The sequence below is a fragment of the Eschrichtius robustus genome, chromosome 2 (genome assembly GCF_028021215.1).
Source record: "Eschrichtius robustus isolate mEscRob2 chromosome 2, mEscRob2.pri, whole genome shotgun sequence".
Lineage (NCBI taxonomy): Eukaryota > Metazoa > Chordata > Mammalia > Artiodactyla > Eschrichtiidae > Eschrichtius > Eschrichtius robustus.
In genome coordinates this window covers 126,970,648-126,992,230 of record NC_090825.1, presented here as the reverse complement: position 1 = coordinate 126,992,230, position 21,583 = coordinate 126,970,648, and the positions used below count along the sequence as shown (strand labels likewise).

General features: G+C 44.1%; 1 protein-coding gene across 5 annotated transcripts in view; it reads right to left on the bottom strand.

Moving 5' to 3' along the window:
- Window positions 1-9,210: 9,210 nt before the first annotated feature.
- The window catches only part of NDST1 (N-deacetylase and N-sulfotransferase 1), an 85,288-nt gene continuing 72,915 nt past the window's right edge, over window positions 9,211-21,583 (bottom strand). For all 5 annotated transcript variants that reach the window (XM_068536213.1, XM_068536211.1, XM_068536210.1 and 2 more), the window contains one exon: window positions 9,211-17,063. In XM_068536213.1, coding sequence (XP_068392314.1) covers window positions 16,944-17,063 — 120 coding nt within the window. In that variant the 3' untranslated portion in view covers window positions 9,211-16,943. The remainder of the gene's footprint in view (window positions 17,064-21,583) is intronic.

Here is a 21,583-nt window from a genome sequence, read left to right as displayed (position 1 = left end):
TTCCCCATAGTGGCTGTATCAATTTACATTCCCACCAACGGTGCAAGAGGGTTCCCTTTTCTCCACACCCTCTCCAGCATTTGTTGTTTGTAGATTTTCTGATGATGCCCATTCTAACTGGTGTGAGGTGATACCTCATTGTAGTTTTGATTTGCATTTCTCTAATAATTAGTGATGTTGAGCATCTTTTCATGTGCTTCGTGGCCGTCTGTATGTCTTCTTTGGAGAAATGTCTATTTAGGTCTTCTGCCCATTTTTGGATTGGGGTGTTTGTTTCTTTAATATTGAGCTGCATGAGCTGTTCATATATTTTGGAGATTAATCCTTTGTCCGTTGATTCATTTGCCAATATTTTCTCCCATTCTGAGGGTTGTCTTTTCATCTTGTTTGTAGTTTCCTTTGCTTTGCAAAAGCTTTTAAGTTTCATTAGGTCCCATTTGTTTATTTTTGTTTTTGTCCCCATTACTCTAGGAGGTGGATCAAAAAAAAACTTGCTGTGATTTATGTCAAAGAGTGTTCTTCCTATGTTTTCCTCTAAGAGTTTTATGGTGTCCAGTCTTACATTTAGGTTTCTAATCCACTTTGAGTTTATTTTTGTGTATGGTGTTAGGGAGTGTTCTAATTTCATTCTTTTACATGTAGCTGTCCAGTTTTCCCAGCACCACTTATTGAAGAGACTGTCTTTTCTCCATTGTATATCCTTGCCTCCTTTGTCATAGATTGGTTGACCATAGGTGCGTGGGTTTATCTCTGGGCTTTCTATCCTGTTCCATTGATCTATATTTCTGTTTTTGTGCCAGTACCATATTGTCTTGATTACTGTAGCTTTGTAGTACAGTCTGAAGTCAGGGAGTCTGATTCCTCCAGCTCCGTTTTTTCCCCTCAATTATGCTTTGGCTATTCGGGGTCTTTTTTGTCTCTGTACAAATTTCAAGATGTTTTGTTCTAGTTCTGTAAAAAATGCCATTGGTAATTTGATAGGGATTGATTGAATCTGTAGATTGCTTTGAGTAGTATATTCACTTTCACAATGTTGATCCTTCCAATCCAAGAACATGGTATATCACTCCATCTGTTTGTATCATCTTTAATTTCTTTCATCAGTGTCTTGTAGTTTTCTGCATACAGGTCTTTTGTCTCCCTAGGTAGGTTTATTCCTAGGTATTTTATTCTTTTTGTTGCAGTGGTAAATGGGAGTGTTTCCTTAATTTCTCTTTCAGATTTTTCATCATTAGTGTATAAGAATGCAAGAGATTTCTGTGCATTAATTTTGTATCTTGCAACTTTACCAAATTCATTGATTAGCTCTAGTAGTTTTCTGGTGGCATCTTTAGGATTCTCTATGTATAGTATCATGTCATCGGCAAACAGTGACAGTTTTACTTCTTCTTTTCCAATTTGTATTCCATTTATTTCTTTTTCTTCTCTGAATGCCGTGGCTAGGACTTCCAAAACTATGTTGAATAATAATGATTAGAGTGAACATCCTGGTCTCGTTCCTGATCTTAGAGCAAATGCTTTCAGTTTTTCACCATTGAGAATGATGTTTGCTGTGGGTTTGTCATATATGGCCTTTATTATGTTGAGGTAGGTTCTCTCTATGCCCACTTTCTGGAGAGTTTTTATCATAAATGGGTGTTGAATTTTGTCAAAAGATTTTCTGCATCTATTGAGATGATCATATGGTTTTTCTCCTTCAATTTGTTAATATGGTGTATCACATTGATTGATTTGCATATATTGAAGAATCCTTGCATTCCTGGGATAAATCCCACTTGATCGTGGTGTATGATCCTTTTAATGTGTTGTTGGATTCTGTTTGCTAGTATTTTGTTGAGGATTTTTGCATCTATATTCATCAGTGATATTGGTCTGTAATTTTCTTTCTTTGTAGTATCTTTGTCTGGTTTTGGTATCAGGGTGATGGTGGCCTCGTAGAATGAGTTTGGGAGTGTTCCTTCCTCTGCAATTTTTTGGAAGAGTTTGAGAAGGATGGGTGTTAGCTCTTCTCTAAATGTTTGATAGAATTCACCTGTGAAGCCATCTGGTCCTGGACTTTTGTTGTTGGAAGATTTTTAATCACAGTTTCAATTTCATTACTTGTGATTGGTCTGTTCATATTTTCTATTTTTTCCTGCTTCAGTCTTGGAAGGTTATAGCTTGCTAAGAATTTGTCCATTTCTTCCAGGTTGTCCATTTTATTGGCATAGAGTTGCTTGTAGTAGTCTCTTAAGATGTTTTTTTTCTGTGGTGTCTGTTGTAACTTCTCCTTTTTCATTTCTAATTTTATTGATTTGAGTTCTCTCCCTCTTTTTCTTGATGAGTGTGGCTAATGGTTATCAATGTTGTTTATCTTGTCAAAGAAACAGCTTTTAGTTTTATTGATCTTTGCTGTTGTTTTCTTTGTTTCTATTTCATTTATTTCCGCTCTGGTCTTTATGATTTCTTTCCTTCTACTTTGGGTTTTGTTTGCTCTTCTTTTCTCTAGTTCCTTTAGGTGTAAGGTTAAATTGTTTATTTGAGATTTTTCTTGTTTCTTGAGGTAGGCTTGTTTTGCTATAAACTTCCCTCTTAGAACTGCTTTTGCTGTATCCCACAGGTTTTGGATCGTCATGTTTTCATTGTAATTTGTCTCTAGGTATTTTTTGATTTCCTCTTTGATTTCTTCACTGATCTCTTGTTTATTTAGTAACGTATTGTTTAGCCTCCATGTGTTTGTGTTTTTTACGTTTTTTTCCCCATAATTGATTTCTAATCTCATAGCGTTGTGGTCAGAAAATATGCTTGATATGATTTCAATTTTCTTAAATTTACCGAGGCTTGATTTGTGACCCAAGATGTGATCGATCCTGGAGAATGTTCTGTGTGCACTTGAGAAGAAAGTGTAATCTTCAGTTTTTAGATGGAATGTCCTATAAATAGCAATTAAATCTATCTGGTCTATTGTGTCATTTAAAGCTGTGTTTCCTTATTAATTTTCTGTTTGGATGATCTGTCCATTGGTGTAAGTGAGGAGTTAAAGTCCCACACTATTATTGTTTTACTGTCGATTTCCTCTTTTATAGCTGTTAGCAGTTGCCTTATGTATTGAGGTGCTCCTATGTTGGGTGCATACATATTTACAATTGTTATATCTTCTTCTTGGATTGATCCCTTGATCATTATGTTGTGTCTTTCCTTGTCTTTTGTAACATTCTTTATTTTAAAGTCTATTTTATCTGATATGAGTATTGCTACTCCAGCTTTCTTTTGATTTCCATTTGCATGGAATATCTTTTTCCATCCCCTCACTTTCAGTCTGTATGTGTCCCTAGGTCTGAAGTGGGTCTCTTGTAGACAGCATATATATGGGTCTTGTTTTTGTATCCATTCAGCAAGCCTGTGTCTTTTGGATGGAGCATTTAATCTATTCAAGTTTAAGGTAATTATCGATATATATATTCCTATGACCATTTTCTTAATTGTTTTGGGTTTGTTTTTGTAGGTCCTTTTCTCCTCTTGTGTTTCCCACTTAGAGAAGTTCCTTTAGCATTTGTTGTAGAGCTGGTTAGGTGGTGCTGAATTCTCTTAGCTTTTGCTTGTCTGTGAAGCTTTTGATTTCTCTGTCGAATCTGAATGAGATCCTTGCTGGGTAGAATAATCTTGGTTGTAGGGTCTTCCCTTTCATCACTTTAAATATATCATGCCACTCCCTTCTGGCTTTTAGAATTTCTGCTGAGAAATCAGCTGTTAACCTTATGGGAGTTCCCTTTTATGTTATTTCTCGTTTTTCCCTTGTTGCTTTCAATAATTTTTCTTTGTCTTTAATTTTTGTCCATTTGATTACTATGTGTCTCGGCATGTTTCTCCTTGGGTTTATCCTGTCTGGGACTCTCTGAGCTTCCTGGACTTGGGTGGCTATTTCTTTTCCCATGTTAGGGAAGTTTTCGACTATAATCTCTTCAAATATTTTCTCTGGTGCTTTCTCGCTCTCTTCTCCTTCTGGGACCCCTATAATGCGAATGTTGTTGCGTTTAATGTTGTCCCAGAGGTCTCTTAGGCTGTCTTCATTTCTTTTCATTCTTTTTTCTTTATTCTGTTCTGCAGCAGTGAATTCCACTTTTCTGTCTTCCAGGTCACTTATCTGTTCTTCTGCCTCAGTTATTCTGCTATTCATTCCTTCTAGTGTATTTTTCCTTTCAGTTATTGTACTTTTCATGCTTTTTGTTCTTTAATTCTTCTAGGTCTTTGTTAAACATTTCTTGCATCTTCTTGATCTTTGCCTCCATTCTTTTTCCGAGGTCCTGGATCATCTTCACTATCATTATTCTGAATTCTTTTTCTGGAAGGTTGCCCATCTCCACTTCATTTAGTTGTTTTTCTGGGGTTTTATCTTGTTCCTTCATCTGGTACATAGCCCTCTGACTTTTCATCTTGTCTATCTTTCTGTGAATGTGGTTTTTGTTCCACAGGCTGCAGGATTGTAGTTCTTGCTTCTGCTGTCTGCCCTCTGGTGGATGAGGCTATCTAAGAGGCTTGTGCGAGTTTCTTGATGGGAGGGGCTGGTGGTGGATAGAGCTGGTTGTTGATCTCATGGGCAGAGCTCAGTAAAACTTTAATCCCCTTGTCTGCTGATGGGTGGGGCTGGGTTCCCTCCCTGTTGGTTGTTTGGCCTGAGGCGACCCAACACTGGAACCTACGCAGCTCTTTGGTGGGGCTAATGGCGGACTCTGGGAGGGCTCACACCAAAGAGTACCTCCCAGAATTTCTGCTGCCAGCGTCCTTGTCCTCATGGTGAGCCGCCCCCCACCTCTGCAGGAGACCCTCCAACACTAGCAGGTAGGTCTGGTTCAGTCTCCTATGGGGTCACTGCTCCTTCCCCTGGGTCCCGATGTGTGCACTACTTTGTGTCTGCCCTTCAAGGGTGGAGTCTCTGTTTCCCCCAGTCCTGTCAAAGTCCTGCAATCAAATCCTGCTAGCCTTCAAAGTCTGATTCTCTAGGAATTCCTCCTCCCATTGCCAGACCCCCAGGTTGGGAAGCCTGATGTGGGCCTCAGAACCTTCACTCCAGTGGGTGGACTTGTGTGGTATAAGTGTTCTCCAGTTTGTGAGTCACCCACCCAGCAGTTATGGGATTTGATTTTATTGTGATTGTGCCCCTTCTACCATCTCATTGTGGCTTCTCCTTTGTCTTTGGATGTGGGGTATCGTTTTTTGGTGAGTTCCAGTGTCTTCCTGTCAATGTTCAGCAGTTAGTTGTGATTCCGGTGCTCTCGAAAGAGGGAGTGACCACACATCCTTCTACTCTGCCATCTTGAACCATCCTGTAGTAATCTCTTATGATCTGTGTATTTCTGTGGTGTCCAGTGTAACTTCTCCTTTTTCATTTCTAATTTTATTGATTTGAGCCCTCTCCTTTTTTTTCCTGATAGTCTGGCTAAAGGGTTATCAATTTTTATTATCTTTTCAAAGAACCAGCTTTTAGTTTCATTGATCTTTTCTATTGTTTTCTTCATCTCTATTTCACTTATTTCTGCTCTGATCTTTATGATTTCTTTCTTTCTACTAACTTTGGGTTTTATTTGTTCTTCTTTCTCTGGTTGCTTTAGGTGTAAGGTTAGGCTGTTTATTTGAGATTTTTCTTGTTTCCTGAGGTAAAATTGTATTGCTATAAACTTCCCTCTTAGAACTGCTTTTGCTGAATCCCATAGGCTTTGGATCGTCATGTTTTCATTGTCATTTGTCTCTAGGTATTTTTTGACTTCCTCTTTGATTTCTTCAGTGATCCATTGGTTGTTTAGAAGCATATTGTTTAGCCTCCACGTGTTTGTGTTTTTTTACATTTTTTCCCACCTGTAGTTGATTTCTAATCTCATAGCTTTGTGGTCAGAAAAGATGCCTGATGTGATTTCAATTTCTATTAAATTTACTGAGGCTTGATTTGCGGCCCATGATGTGATCTACCCTGGAGAATCTTCCATGTGCACTTGAGAAGAAGGTGTATTCTGCTGCTTTTGGATGGAATGTCCTATAAATATCAATTAAGTCCATCTGGTCTAGTATGTCATTTAAAGCTTGTGTTTCCTTATTGATTTTCTGTCTGGATGATCTGTCCATTGGTGTTAGTGGGGTGTTAAAGTCCCCCAATATTATTGTGTTACTGTTGATTTCCCCTTTTACAGCTGTTAGCATTTGCCATATATACTGAGGTTCTCCTATGGTGGTTGCATATATATTTACAATTGTCATATCTTCTTCTTGGACTGAACCCTTGATCATTATGTTGTGTCCTTCCTTGTCTCTTTTAAGAGTTTTTATTTTAAAGTCAATTTTGTCTGAGTATTGCTACTTCAGTTTTCTTTTGATTTCCATTTGCATGTAATATCTTTTTCCATTCCCTCACTTTTAGTATGTATGTGTCCCTAGGCCTGAAGTGGGTCTCTTGTAGACAGCATATATACAGGTCTTGTTTCTGTACCCATTCAGCCAGTCTATGTCTTTTGGTTGGAACATTTAATCCATTTACATTTAAGGTAATTATCGATATGTATGTTCCTATTGCCATTTTCTTGTTTTGGATTTATTTTTTTAGGTCTTTTTTCTTCCCTTCCTCTTTTGCTCTCCTTTCTTTTGGTTTGATGAGTATCTTTAGTGTCGTGTTTGGGTTGCTTTTTCTTTTTTGTGCGTGTACCTGTTGTAGTTTTTTAGTTTGCAGTTCCCATGAGGTTTTGATATAGCAGTTTATATATATATACAAGGTTGTTTTAAGTTGCTGGTCTCTTAATTTCAAATGCAATTCCCATTTCTCACATTTGTACTCTCCTCTTCTCACAGTTGCTGGTATTGATATCATATTTGTGTGTGGATGATTTCCTACTTGACATATTTTATTTTTTGATAGTATTATAAGTGGAATTGTCTTTTTAATTTCCTTTGGGTTATTGATAGTGTACAGAAGTAAAATTGATTTCTGTGTGTTGATTTTGTCACCTGCAACTTTACTGAATTGATTAGTTCTAAGGGTGTTTGTGTGTACATTCTTTAGGGTGTTATAGATATAAGATCACGTCATTTCCAAGTAAAGATAGTTTTACTTCCTTTCCAGTTTAGGTGTCTTTTATTTCTTTTTCTTGCCTAATTGCTCTGGCTAGAAATTCCAGTACACTGAATTAGAAATTCCTGATCTTAAATAGAAGGGGGAAAAAAGCAGTCAGTCTTGTCTTGCCCTATCCAAGGGGAAAAGTTTTCTGTTTTTTAACCATCGAGAATGATGCAAGCTGTGTTTCTCATATATGGCCTTTGTTATGTTGAGAAAGTTCCATTCCATTCCTAGTTTGAGTGTTTTTATCATGAAAGGGTGTTGGATTTTGCCAAATGCTTTTTCTGCATCAGTTGAGATGATCATGTGGTTTTTCTACCTTCATTCTATTAATGTGGTATATTACCTTGATTCTTATATTGAACCACCTTTGCATTCCTGAGATAAATCCCACTTGATACTGGCATATAATCCTTCTAGTTAGCTGCTGAGTTTTCTTTATTATTATTTTGTTGAGAATTTTTTGCATCTGTTTTGATAAGGGATGTTGTAGTTTTATTTTCTTGTAGAGTCTGTGTCTAGTTCAGTATCAGGGTAATGCTAGGCTTACAGAATGAGTTAGGAAGTGTTCCCATCAGTTCAGTTTTTTTGGAAAGAGTTTGAGAAGGATTGGTGTTAATTCCCCTTTAAATACATGGTTAAATTCATCAGCAAGGCCATTCGATCCTAGGCTTTTCTTTGCTGGGAGTTTCTTGTTTAGTGATTCAATCTCCTGACTTGTTGTAGGTCTATTCAGATTTTCTATTTCTTCCTGAGTCACTTTTGTTAGCTTGGGTATTTCTAGGAATTTGCCCATTTCATCTAAGTTCATCCTATTTGTTGACATGCAGTTCATAGTGGCCTTTTATGATCCTTTGTATTTCTGTGAAGTTGGTAGTTGTATGTATATTTTGAGGGGTCATTCTCAGTGTCCTAGATCACCTAACCAATTTGATTTCAAGGGTCCCAGAAAGAACAATCATATGCAATGAGTTTCCACTTTGGGTGTGCCTCTTGGCCCTTCAGCCCCATCTTCATCAGCCTCAGGACAAAGGTGGCAGTGCCACCCCCAGGCTGAGGCATGGGAGCTGCATGAGTCTGATGAAAAGAACTGGATCAGGCTTTACTGAGCACTCAGCATGAAGCAGGTTCAGGTGAGGGCTTTCCAGGCACTGGAAAAATAAGGCACTCCTTAATCTTCACAATAGCCCTGGCACCTGCCACCCATTACTATTCCCATTTCACCAATGAGAAGACAGCCTCAGAGACATGAGGTACTTGCTCAAGATCACATAACCAATATGAACCTATTTGACATCAGGTCTGCCTATCTGTGCATATTTCGTCAATCATGCTATGCAGCCTCCTCCCTTCCCGAGGGACAACACCCTAGAATGGGGCAAAGGCTAGAGAATTTAAGCTCCAGCCTATCCCTCCCTCCCTCCCTAAAAGTTTGGCAGAGTGGAGCCTCCCCAGGTACCTCTAGCAGAGGAGAACCTCCATCTGTTACTACACAAAGCAGCAAATACCCCTCTACCCAGTCCCCAGTACCAGTGAAGAAGTGAAGGGCAGAATAGCATGAGCAGTACAAGCCAGCAGAGGATGTATGTGTACTTAGCTACTCATATTTGTAAAAACAAAATACTTCTGGAAAGATCCACAGAAACTGGTGGTAGTGGTTTCCCCTGAAGAGGTGAGGGTCAGGAGGGTGGGGAAGAGGTGAGGGTCAGGGGGGTGGGTTAGAGGTGAGGGTCGGGGGTGGGGTGAGCTCTTTAGAGGTGGACTTAGATCTCACTGTAGGCAGTGTTGTGTTTTATCTTCGTGGATATATATATACACACATACACACACACACACACACACACATACATACATACATACATACTTTTAAATGTCCAGCCTGGAGAGGGACAGGGTCAGGCTCAGTGAGTTCTCCCCACTTTGCCTCATGACAGGAGGCAGGACTACCCAGGGGGCTTAAGGCGGTGGAGTCTCACAGACCAAGGACTCGCAGCTCTGTGACCCTGGCAGAATCACTTAACCTCTCTGAATCTCAGACTCCTCATCTACATAATGGGAATGATGACCATCCCTACCTCAGAGTTGTGGCAAGGATGAAGAGAGACGGCACTTGACAAGCAGAAGGCCTTCCCGACAGAGTGAGAAATAGTTTTTATTATCCATGTCATTGAATTCTTTATAATATCATCACCTCACCACCATTAACGACCAGCCCAGTCTTTCCCGGGAAGGCTCACACCGACTCTAGCCTGTCAGAGACTGGGATGACAGTGTCCCCTGGTGGACATGTTGTGAACTGCACCAGATAAGTCTGACCCATTGGAAAAAGCCCATCAGTCAAAATTCAGCTTTATTTTTCCCTTTTACCCATCAATATTTCAGCATGTACGACTTAAGGGCAATGACATACTCTTACAGAACAGTAATAAAAATCACGTAATTTAACATTGATAAAATACTATTATCCAAGTACACAGTCCATATTCACATTTTGCCGGTTGTCAATATGGTGTTCTTTATAGGTAACTCTTTCCTGGTCTAGGACCCCTCCAGGATCATAAATGACATTTGATTGCCAGGTCTCTTCTGTATCCTTTAATCTTGAACCATTTCTCCGCCTTTCTTTATCTTCCATAACCCTGACAGTTTTAGAGTTCAGGCCAGTTATTTTGCATAATGTCCCTCAACATGGATGTGCCACTGTTTTCTCCTTGGGTAGATTCATGTTAATGTGTTTGTCAGGAATTTCACAGGTGTTAGGCTGTGTCCTTCTCAGGCAAGCAATGTTGGTTTGTCCCAACACTGGTGTTCACTCTAACTCCCCCATTTGTGAGCATGTGGGAGCTGGGAGTCACCTATAGTCACACAGCGAGTCGGAATCCTCAGCTCAGGGGCTTGACAAGTGCTCAGGATACCTGCAGCAAGGCAAGAGCTTCCCCCCAACAGCCAGGGCCTCCTCTGGCCCTGCACTTTGGGTGCCTGTGGGCTGGGGGAACAGCAGGGTTGCTTTCATGGTAGCAACCCACAACAGTCCAGCTGCCTGGACCCCTTTTCTGCTTCACCCATTTCTAATTACTTTTAAGACTTTTTCATTCCACAACCGACACATGCATTTTCATTGTTTTTAGTAAAATATTTCAGCCAAAGCTAAAGTCCCCTTTGAAATCTTCTCCCCTTTCCCTGCCCCCTCTACCAGAGCTAACCAGTTATCAGTTTGGCGTGAGATAGAGATAGCTAGCTACATTGCCAGGAAAAATAATGCAGAATAGCATAAGCAGTACGAGCCAGCAGAGTATGTATGTGTACTTAGTTACGTAGCATTCTCTTTCCACAAATGGTCACACTTAGGTCAGTCTCAAAGATATTTCCTGGTGGGACCTGGAGACTGAGCTGATTATTCTCTCCTCCATCATCATGTTTCAGCATGTGGCCACACGAGTGGCTATTTAGCTGATCCCCTCTAGGTGGACATCTAAGTTGTCTCCAGGGCTTTGCTATTATGGAACACACTGCCCTGTGCACCTGATCCAGGGCTTCTCTGAGGGACATGCCCACTTCCAGGATCCAACACTGCTCCTGGGGCACCATGTCCCCTGAGTGGTCTCCTCACTTAGGGGATGAGGAGGGTTCGATGTGTCTTTGTTCGCTCAACCTGTTAGAATTGCAGGACTCTTGGGACCTCTGAGAGCACCTGGGCTGGGCTTTCAGAATGTGTTTCAAGGATTCCTAGGGTTCCAAGATAGTATGGTGACAGAGAGGAGTTGAACTGATGACAGCCCAGATACTCACCCCAAATCCAACCAGAAACACCCTTCCTGCCTCTACCTGGTTTTCAATTAAGTTTCTCTTTAAAAAACAAAAGGCTGTTTTAAAATTCAAAAATCTCTGATGTAGCCTGACCACCTACCCAGCACCGGAATCCTATCTGTATCATGCAGGTCCACTGCTCCCATTAATGCAGCCTCCACCCATGTTCTTGTTGCCCCACGACCCATACCGAGCTCCCAGCTGGCAAACCCCAAACAGGTGTCTGCAAGTGCCGCCCTTGTACCATTGGGGTTGGTGTTTCGCTGTGCTCCCGGCTGTGTCCCAGCACGCCCAGCCGTCCACAGTTCTGTGGAGCTTCTGTGGCTCATCCTTCGTGGCCTGATTCAGTGTTCCCACACCTTCCTGTGCGGCAGGGAGTTTGTTTAAAAGCCACATTTCTGGGTCTCTCTGCCAGAGGTTCTGACTGAGTGGACGGGACTGGGGGAGCCTGGGAATGTGCATTTCATAAAGTTCCACAGAGGCTCCTGCCTCTCTGCTCCCTGCCTCTGCCCCTCCCCCGCAAATCTCAAGCTCAACCAGGCTGGGAGGGCTAGGAAGTCATTTGTTTTTACCCAAAGTTTTCATTCCTCGGACAGCGGGACTCTGAATTAATTAGAACCCGTAGAAGCCCTCTATCTGAGCCAGGGTTTCCCAGAGTGCTGGAGAGGTTGTTAAAATGCAGGTGCTCGGGTCGCACCCCACATCTGCCAGAGAGGAATCTCTGGGGGCACAGCCGAAGAGTCTGCATTTTAAGCAAGTTCTCTAGAGTAGCCACTGAGTCCAACTCCTTCCACACCCCTAAGAGATGAGGGAAACTGAGGATCAAAGCATAAGAGTGACTTGGCCCGGTCACATCACACACTGATAGCAGAACTAATTCTAGACTGAGGCTCTTCTCAGTGCTCCATCCCCAGCACTTCTCAACCATCTAGCGTGGCTGAGGGCCCTTTGTCACCTGAGACACCCCACTTGGCTGTCCTGGGACAGGCCTCTGCTGTCTAGAAAAGCTTCAGTTTACAATCCATTGAATTGATCTTTGATTTGACAAAGTCACCTTGTGTGTACGGGGGCGGCCAGACTGGCTGTGCATGTGAACATCCTTCTCTCCACCCTCCCCTGCGGGCCTTGCAAAAGCGTCAGGCAGACGGACAGACATGACCAACGTGTACAAACAGAACCCCACTTTATTAGCAGTTAGTTCAAGATTGTACATTAATGGAGGGAAGGTTCCCATTTTTAACACAACCCAAAACGGCTGGTTTGAGAGCCCTGACCAGGTGAGCGGGGTAGCGCCCCCCTCTCTACTCCTCTCCCCACTCCCACAAGGGAAAGAAACCTCTGCCTGCTCCCCTAATGTGCCCCGCACCCTCTCCAGTCAGCCCTCTCCTCTCCCCAGGAAATGACATGAATTTCATGCACAAATTACAAAAGGAGCCCTCTTGCTGATAAGAAAAGCTAGCACAGTCATAGAAAACCCTCTCCGCCCTCATTCTCCTCAAGGGCCACAGAGAGGAAGGAGAGAGGGAGGGATGAACTTATTAGGATAAAACACAGCCAGAGTCTCCCCATAGGCCCTTGACATTGACCCCACACAAAGCCCATGCCTCTCCCTTGTGGGAACTAAAAAATGTCTCTGGTTGTCTGAACTGGCGAGGGGAAGCCTCTGGGGGCAGGCAGCCCTGGGCGAGCAGCCTGGGGACCCAGCAGTGCCTCGCGGGCAGCGGTGAGGGGGGCCTGGGACCTCCATCCTCACTTTAACTAGAGCAGACCTGCTTCCTTCTTTGACGTCTGAAAATCCATGCTGTAGGCCCATCTGCTCATTCTAGATGGGGAAATTGAGTCCCTGGGAGGAAAACTGTCACTCAGCTACTCAGTGTACTCAACTGGGACAAAATTTCACATCTCCTGCCTCCAGCCCAGTGCTCTCCTCCGCAACCGCAGCTTGGGTGGGGCAGCGCCCCCGCGGAGCCCTTCTTTGGTGCATCCCAGGGGCTGGCTCTGCTCCAGTGCACATTAGACCGTGGGCCTCCAGGAAATGAAAACCCAGAGACCACAAAACAGAGAGAAAGAGAGATGCTCTTTGGTGCCCTGTGTGCCATCACCAGGAGCAAAGCGGGCAGCACAGGATCTTCTGAGTCCGGGATATCTCATTCCCAACAGGCCCACTCTGCGTGGTCCAGCCTCTTCTTTCTAGACCCTCCCAGGCGCGGCTGTGATGCTTCCCCCCTCGCCCTCTCCAGCTCTGGCCGGCCCCTCTGCTGATTTGGCACTTGGTACCGGTGACAGCAGAGGGGCATCTTAGGATGGACTGAAGTTTTCAAGTCAGCACAAAAGGTACCAATCCCCATAGCCTAAATTACCCTTGCCAATACGGGGGTTAGAGGAACTTGTTCTATGACACCATGAAGAAACAGACAAATCCAGCATGTGGGACTTCTATAAGACAGCAGCCTGCTAGCCTCCAAAATAATGTCATTCAAACAACCAGAGTGAGCAGAAGGGAAAGTTTACTGACTTGAAAGAGATTTTAGAAAACACAGTTCCAAGATGCAACATGTGTACCTTAACTAGTTCCCGATTCCAAAACCAGGTATAAGTTATTTGGGAGAACTGTGAATATGGATTGATTAGCAGATGTTGCTGGGAAATTACTGTTGTGATATTGGGTGTGATACTGGGCCAATTGTAGGAGAATGTCCTAACTCTTAGGAGATGCAGGCTGATGGATTTGGGGTGGAGTCTCATTATATTTGCAACTTTTAAACCAGTTCAGAAAAAATATGCTTGTACAGAAGGAAAGATTAAAATGTGGCAAAACATTAATTTTAAGTCTGAATGGTGGGCAGTGGGAGTTCATTATAAAATATTTGGTACAACATTTACTTATTTACTTGCTCTTTCTCCTAACAAACCTGCGGGGACAGCTCGATGTTGGGACCGGCAATCTCTGCGAGTCAACCTAGCGGTATTCTTCTACTGGGGACAGACCACTGCTCCCCCAGCTGGGCCCCAGAGGCACTGGCTGCTCCTACTTAGGGGCTCGAAAGAGACCAGTCTTTTTAAACCTCAGACTCTTTCTCCCGGCACAAGAGGCCCGCACTGCGGGCAGCTCTAGAGCCCCGAGTGACGGAGGCAGCTGCAGGTGACACATGCCACCTGCACCGAGCTTGAGGCACAGGTGTGTGGAGGAGATGGCAGAAGGGATGGTAGAGTTTTTTTTCTTGTTTTTGGCCAGTGACTTAGTAAACATGGAAGATGCTGAGGATACTATGCCCACTGACCTCTGGTTTTCTCCTCTTGTTGCGGGGGGCGGGGGGGTGGTCTGTGTGCTCAGCGGCTGAGAGAACCTAGAGGGACTTCTCTCCCCTCCCCAGTACCTACCGGTCCTGGAAGTGGGCTCTCGAGAGAGATTCATTAGTGGGAAGGGAAAAAGTAGCAGTGACAAGACAGACTTAAAACATGTGACAGGTCAAGTCCCCAGACTCCCAGAAGGGCCTGGACAAAAGTCTCCAGCATTTCCTCTGCTACCACAGGGCCTCAAACCTGCCTGTTTCTTCCTCAGGCCAGAGGACAAGGGGAGCGGACCTGCCCGCCCCACGAGGACAGGCTCCGGGCAGCCTGCCCAGGTGTCCAGGCCCAGAGGGAAGATCTCAGACGGTGGGAGCTGTGACGTCCTCACGGGTCACGGAGCAGAGCCCCGCACTGACAGATGGGAAGTGAGGCCCAGGTTTTGCACTACGGAAGCCGCTGCCCGCTCTGGGAGTCTGGTTCCTGGTGCAGGTAAGTCTTCACAAGCGTACACGCAGACACGCCACCCTGCCCTCAGACACTCCGCTCCTCATCCCCTGCAGGGCTAGCAGCGCCCAGGGTTCCCGGGTTCTAAGGCCCCAGTGAGGAGCATGATGGAAACGCTTCACTCAGGAGACAGCAGAGCCATATGCAGCCGGCCCCGTAGGACATTCCACTTCTCCATCCCAGTGGAGACCCTGGGAACTAAGACCCAGGCTCCCAGGCTGGGAAAGGACCTTTTGAGGTGGGGGAGAGCACGACAGGGATGCAAATGCAGATCTGCAACTGAGAAGGCTCAAAGGCACCCTGGCTGGGAAGGAGTGGTTTGTCCCCATATCCTGGAATGACCAAGGGCGTGACTGAAGGAGGGACAGCAACCTGGCACAGAGTAGGGTCCCAAGGATGGGCTCAGAGGCAGTGTGGCATTGGAGGAAGAGCACTGGGCTCGGAATAGGGAGCCTCGAGTTCAGTTCTGGGCCCTGCTCCCCATCAGTTCTGTGACATCAGCCCCGGAGGCCACCTCCCATTTCTGGACCTGTGTCCGTACCCGTTGAAGGACCCTTCAGCCCCAACATGCTAGAGTCTTCTGAACAAGACAAGGCTCTCCAGAAAGGATTTCCCAGGTGTCAGTTCAAAGCTGAACTGGCAGTGGGAGGGGCTGGGGAAAGGCACCCCAGCCTTAGTCACTTCACATTGTTAAAAGATGGGGGCGGGAGGGGTGGGTAGGAGCAGGCCCCAACCAGAAAATAGCCCAGAGATCCCCTTGTCTGCAGGGGGCCTGGAGGCAGTTCTGTGGCTCCCAGGGCAGCTCCCAACCTAGCACCATGTGAGGGGAAGGGGAACAGGCCAGCCTTTAAGCCCCGGGGTCTCCTACCCCATCCTGGCTGTTTCCTTTGGCCAAAAGTGCCCCAGGGTCACCGCGCTTCATGAAGCCAGATCTCCTGGAAAGAGTAGGTCTTGCTTATGCATCTCGCCACCTGTTCACCCGGGGCAGCCATGGCACTTGACCTCTCCCAGGGCACTTCCATACTGTGTCCTTGAGGCCTCCACACATGAACGTGGCCCCCCTGCCCTTCCATCCCATTCTCTAGCACTGAGCTATGACGCACTTTGGGACTGGGGTTTGCCACCATTTTGTACGACTGAATTAAAAACAAACCCAACCAAAAAAAATATAATATATATATATATATATACATGTTGTTATATATATATATGTAACACAGTGCGACCCCAGCACCCAGGGTATAAACTCTGGCACCAAGAAAAAAAAATATTAAAATACTTTAGCTTCTTAGTATTTGGGAGGTTAACGGGCTCTCTAGAAACCCTTGGCCACAGGCAGCTGGCGCAAAGCAGGGATGGCGGTCTCCTCAACTCTGCCCAGCATCTGCCAGAGGCCAAGGCCAGGTGGGCTTAGGGACAACATATGTACACTGGAACACGTATACGGCCGACTCCACGACCGCCTCAGTCTTTTACCACAGGAAACACCACACATGTCATATCCCAGGGGGAAGAAACGGGGTAGGCTTGAGGCCTGGGTCTCTGGGTCCAAATGCATGGCAGTGCCCCAGGGCCCTGAAGGAGGCCTTTAGGACTGGGTGGGTACTGTAGGAACCAGCGATTCTTTCTCTAAAGAGGGAAGGTGAGATGGGAAGGTATGAAGCAGAATGGGTGTGGAGGTCAAGCGTTCTCTCGAGGTGGACACACTCACACCCAGCCTAGGGACGACCTCTGGGTTCCCAGCTGACCCCTCTGAAGAGCCTGGCTTGAACCATCAGGGAAACGTCCAATCTCTCTCCCTGGTTTGGCAAAAGCCCCAGCTGGGCTCTTCTCCTCGTTGTCTGGAGGACAGGGAAAATAGGGCAGCTAATACTGAGTGGACACCCTACTGGAGCAGGGAGTGATGGGATGGAGAGGGTACGGTGGGTAGAACACAGGGACGGAAAACAGAGCCTTGTGGACTCCTTCCTACCAGCTTGTGGTCTTCCACCAACAGGAAGTGGCCTCCTCATGAAAGACTATGAGCAGAATGGACCCCAGTTGGCGAAGGAGGTCCTAGAGGCCACCAACCCAGCACTGGACACTCTGAGGCGCGTGTGGACCTGCCTGGGCTCTTCTCCTGGCCCTGCCTGGGCCGCAGCAGAGTATTGCTTGTAAGTGCTTGGCCAGCCCGGGCCCAGCTCCCCACTCTGCAGGTCAGTCTGGCTCAGCGTGTGGCGGGACGTCCCTGCCGTCACATTCAGTCTGGCGGTGGTGGCCATGGCTACCTGGTGTTCTGGAGCTCCTCCCGTAGCCAGGTGGGCAGTGTCTGGCCCATCTTGTACAGCAGCTTGGAAAGCTCGACGTTGTGGTCCCGGTAATAGTCCTTTAGGAAGGCGCGGGACTGTAACAGGAAGGAAAGCTCAGATCCTGGTCGTGTGCTGACTCAAGAGTGACCCCGCCCCGCCCCCCCCCCCCCCACCGCTTCTTTAAAACCACCATCCTGTTGGCATCCTCCCCCACTCCCGTTATTTATTCACAATCTTCTTCAAAATCACAACCTTCAAAAGAAAACTCATATAGTAGGAGCACCAAAATATAGCACACAAGGTCAAAATTCTTGTGATAGGGAGAAGAGAGACAGAATTAAAACCAGGAGCAAACAAGAAAAGAGAAACATAGTATTTTGTTGAGGATTTTTGCATCTATGTTCAGGAGTGATACTGGCCTGTAATTTACTTTTTTTGTGGTATCTTTGTCTGGTTTTGGTATCAGGGTGACAGTGGCCTCATAGAATGAGTTTGGGAGTGTTCCTTCCTGTGTAATTTTTTGGAAGAGTTTCAGAAGGATAGGTGTTAACTCTTCTCTAAATGTTTGATAGAATTCCCCTGTGAAGCCATCTGGTCCTGGACTTTTGTTTGTTGGAAGATTTTTAATCACAGTTTCAATTTCAGTATTTGTGATTGGCCTGATCATATTTTCTATTTCTTTCTGGTTCAGTCTTGGAAGATTGTACCTTGCTAAGAATTTGTCCATTTTATTGGCGTATAGGTGCTTGTGGTAGTCTCTTATGATCCTTTGTATTTCTGTGGTGTCAGTTGTTAACGTCTCCTTTTTCATTTCTAATTTTATTGATTTGAGTCCTCTCCCTTTTTAAAAAATACTTATTTATTTTATTTTTAATTTTTGGTTGTGTTGGGTCTTCGTTGCTGTGCGTGGGCTTTCTCTAGCTGCGGCGAGCCGGGGCTACTCTTCGTTGTGGTGCGCGGGCTTCTCATTGTGGTGGCTTCTCTTGTTGCGGAGCACTAGCTCTAGGTGCCTGGGCTTCAGTAGTTGTGGCGCACGGGCTTAGTTGGTCCGCAGCATGTGGGACCTTCCCAGACCAGGGCTTAGAACCCATGTCCCCTGCATTGGCAGGCGATTCTTAACCACTGCGCCACCAGGGAAGCCCTCCCTTTTTTCTTTGAGTCTGGCTAAAGGTTTATCAATTTTGTGTATATTCTCAAAGAACCAGCTTTTAGTTTTATTGATCTTTGCTATTGTTTTCATCTCTATTTCATGTATTTCTGCTCTGATCTTTATCCTCAACAAAATACTAGCAAACTGAATCCAACGATACATTTAAAGGAGCATACACCATGATCAAGTGGGATTTATCCCAGGGATGCAAGGATTTTTCAATATCTGCAAATCAATCAGTGTGATACACCACATCAACAAATTGAAGAATAAAAACCATACGATCATCTCAATAGATGCAGAAAAAGCTTTTGACAAAATGCAACACCCATTTATGATTAAAAACTCTCCAGAAAGTGGGCATAGAAGGAACCTACCTTAACATAATAAAGTCCATATATGAAAAACCTACAGCTAACATCATTCTCAACGGTGAAAAGCTGAAAGCATTTCCTCTAAGATCAGGAACAAGACAAGGATTCCACTCTTGCCACTATTATTCAACATAGTTTTAGAAGTCCTAGCCACGGCGATTAGAGAAAAAGAAGACATAAATTGGAAAAGAAGAAGTAAAACTGTTACTGTTTGCAGATGACATGATACTATACACAGAAAATCCTAAAGATGCTACCAGAAAACTACTAGACCTCATCAATGAATTCGATAAAGTTGCAGGATACAAAATTAATACACAGAAATCTCTTACATTCCTATACACTAACAAAAAATGAAAGATCAGAAAGAGAAATTAAGGAAACAATCCCATTTACGATCACATCAAAAAGAATAAAATACCTAGATGTAAGGCCGGATAGTATAAAACTCTTAGAGGAAAACACAGGCAGAACACTCTGACATAAATCGTGGCAAGATCTTTTTTGATCCACCTCCTAGAGTAATGAAAATAAAAACAAAAATAAACAAATGGGACCTAATTAAACTCAAAAGCTTTTGCACAGCAAATGAAACCATAAACAAAACTAGAAGACAACCCTCAGAATGGGAGAAAATATTTGCAAATGAAGTGACCAACAAGGGATTAATCTCCAAAATATATAAACAGCCCATGCGGCTCAATATCAAAACAACCCAATCAAAAACTGGGCAGAAGATCTAAATAGACATTTCTCCAAAGAAAACATACAGATGGCTAAAAAGCACATGAAAAGATGCTCAACATCACTAATTATTAGAGAAATACAAATCAAAACCACCATGAGGTATCACTTCACACCAGTCAGAATGACCATCATCAAAAAAAAAATCTACAAACAGGGGCTTCCCTGGTGGTGCAGTGGTTAAGAATCTGCCTGCCAATGCAGGGGACATGGGTTCAAGCCCTGGTCCGGGAAGATCCCACATCCCACGGACCAACTAAGCCCGGGCACCACAACTACTGAGCCTGTGCTCTGGAGCCCGTGAGCTACAACTACTGAGCCCATGTGCCACAACTACTGAAGCCTGGGTGCCTAGAGCCCATGCTCTGCAACAAGACAAGCCCCCACAATGAGAAGCCCGCGCACCACAACGAAGAGTAGCCCCTGGTCGCCACAACTAGAGAAAGCCCACACACAGCAATGGAGACCCAATGCAGCCAAAAAAAAAAAAAAAAAAAAAAAAAAAATCTACAAACAATAAATGCTGGGGAAGGTGTGGAGAAAAGGGAACCCTCTTGCACTGTTGGTGGGACTGTAAGTTGATACAGCCACTATGGAGAACAATATGGAGGTTCCCTAAAAAACTAAAAATAGAATTACCATATGACCCAGCAATCCCACTACTGGGCATATACCCAGAGAAAACCGTAATTCAAAAGGACACATGCACCCCAATGTTCATTGCAGCACTATTTACAATAGCCAGGTCATGGAAGCAACCTAAATGCCCATCGACAGACGAATGGATAAAGAAGTTGTGGTACATATATACAATGGAATATTACTCAGCCATAAAAAGGAACGAAATTGAGTCATTTGTTGAGACGTGGATGGATCTCGAGACTGTCATACAGAGTGAAGTAAGTCAGAAAGAGAAAAACAAATATCGTATATTAACGCATGTATGTGGAACCTAGAAAAATGGTACAGATGAACCGGGTTGCAGGGCAGAAGTTGAGACACAGAGAACAAACGTATGGACACCAAGGGGGGAAAACTGCAGTGGGGCGGGGATGGTGGTGTGCTGAATTGGGCGATTGGGATTGACATGTATACACTGATGTGTATAAAATTGATGACTGATTAAAAAAAAAAAAAAACAAAAAACGGAGTGGTGCAGAAGACCTAAATAGACAGTTCTCCAAAGAGGACATACAGATGACCAACAGGCACATGAAAAGACGTTCAACATCACTAATTATTAGAGAAATGCAAATCAAAACTACAATGAGTACCACCTCACACTGGTCAGAATGGCCAAAATCAAAAATCTCCAAACCATAAATGCTAGAGAGGGTGTGGAGAAAAGGGAACCCTCCTACACTGTTGGTGGGAATGTAAATTGGCGCAACCACTATGGAAAACAGTATGGAAGTTTCTTAAAAAACTAAAACTAGATACAATATGATCCAACAAGCCTCCTCCTGGGCATATATCCAGAAAAGACAAAAACTCTAATTTGAAAAGATACATGCACCCCAATTTCATAGCAGCACTATTTACAATAGTCAAGATGTGGAAGCAACCTAAGTGTCCATCGACAGATGAATGGATAAAGAAGATGTGGTATATATATACACTATGAAATATTACTCAGCCATAAAAAAGAATGAAATATTGCCATTTGCAGCAATGTGGATGGACCTAGAGAATATCATACTAAGTGAAGTCAGACAGAGAAAGACAAATACCGTATGATATCACTTATATGTGGACTCTAAAGAATAAATCTATTTACAAAACAGACTCAGAAAACAAACTTATGGTTACCAAAGGGGAAAGGGAGGGGGGAGGGACAAAGTAGGAGTATGGGATTAACAGGTATACTGCTATATATAAAACAGATAAGCAACAAGAATTTACTGTATAACACAGGGAACAATATTCAGTATCTTGTAATAACCTATAATGGAAAATAATCTGAAAAAAATATATATCACTGAATCACTTTGCTGTGCACCTGAAACTACCACAGTATTATAAATCAACTATACTTCAGTTCTTAAAAAATTATCAAGGGGTAATGGAAAAAAAAGGGAAATGTAACCAGAGTCACAGCGTGTGCCCTTTCCCCTATATCCTTATACATGCCGTCCTTTCCTACAAGAATGCCTTATCCTTCCATGCCATAGGTCCAAATACTACTCCATCCTTCCAGGCCCAACTCGAGAGACACCCCCCCCACCCCACCCCCACCTCGTCTGAGAAGCCTTCTTACCCATCCAACTTCAAGTGGCATGTCCTTGTTCTGAAGTCTCACAGCACTTGTTCATACCTAACTACACAAAACACTTCCTCCCTTGTATTC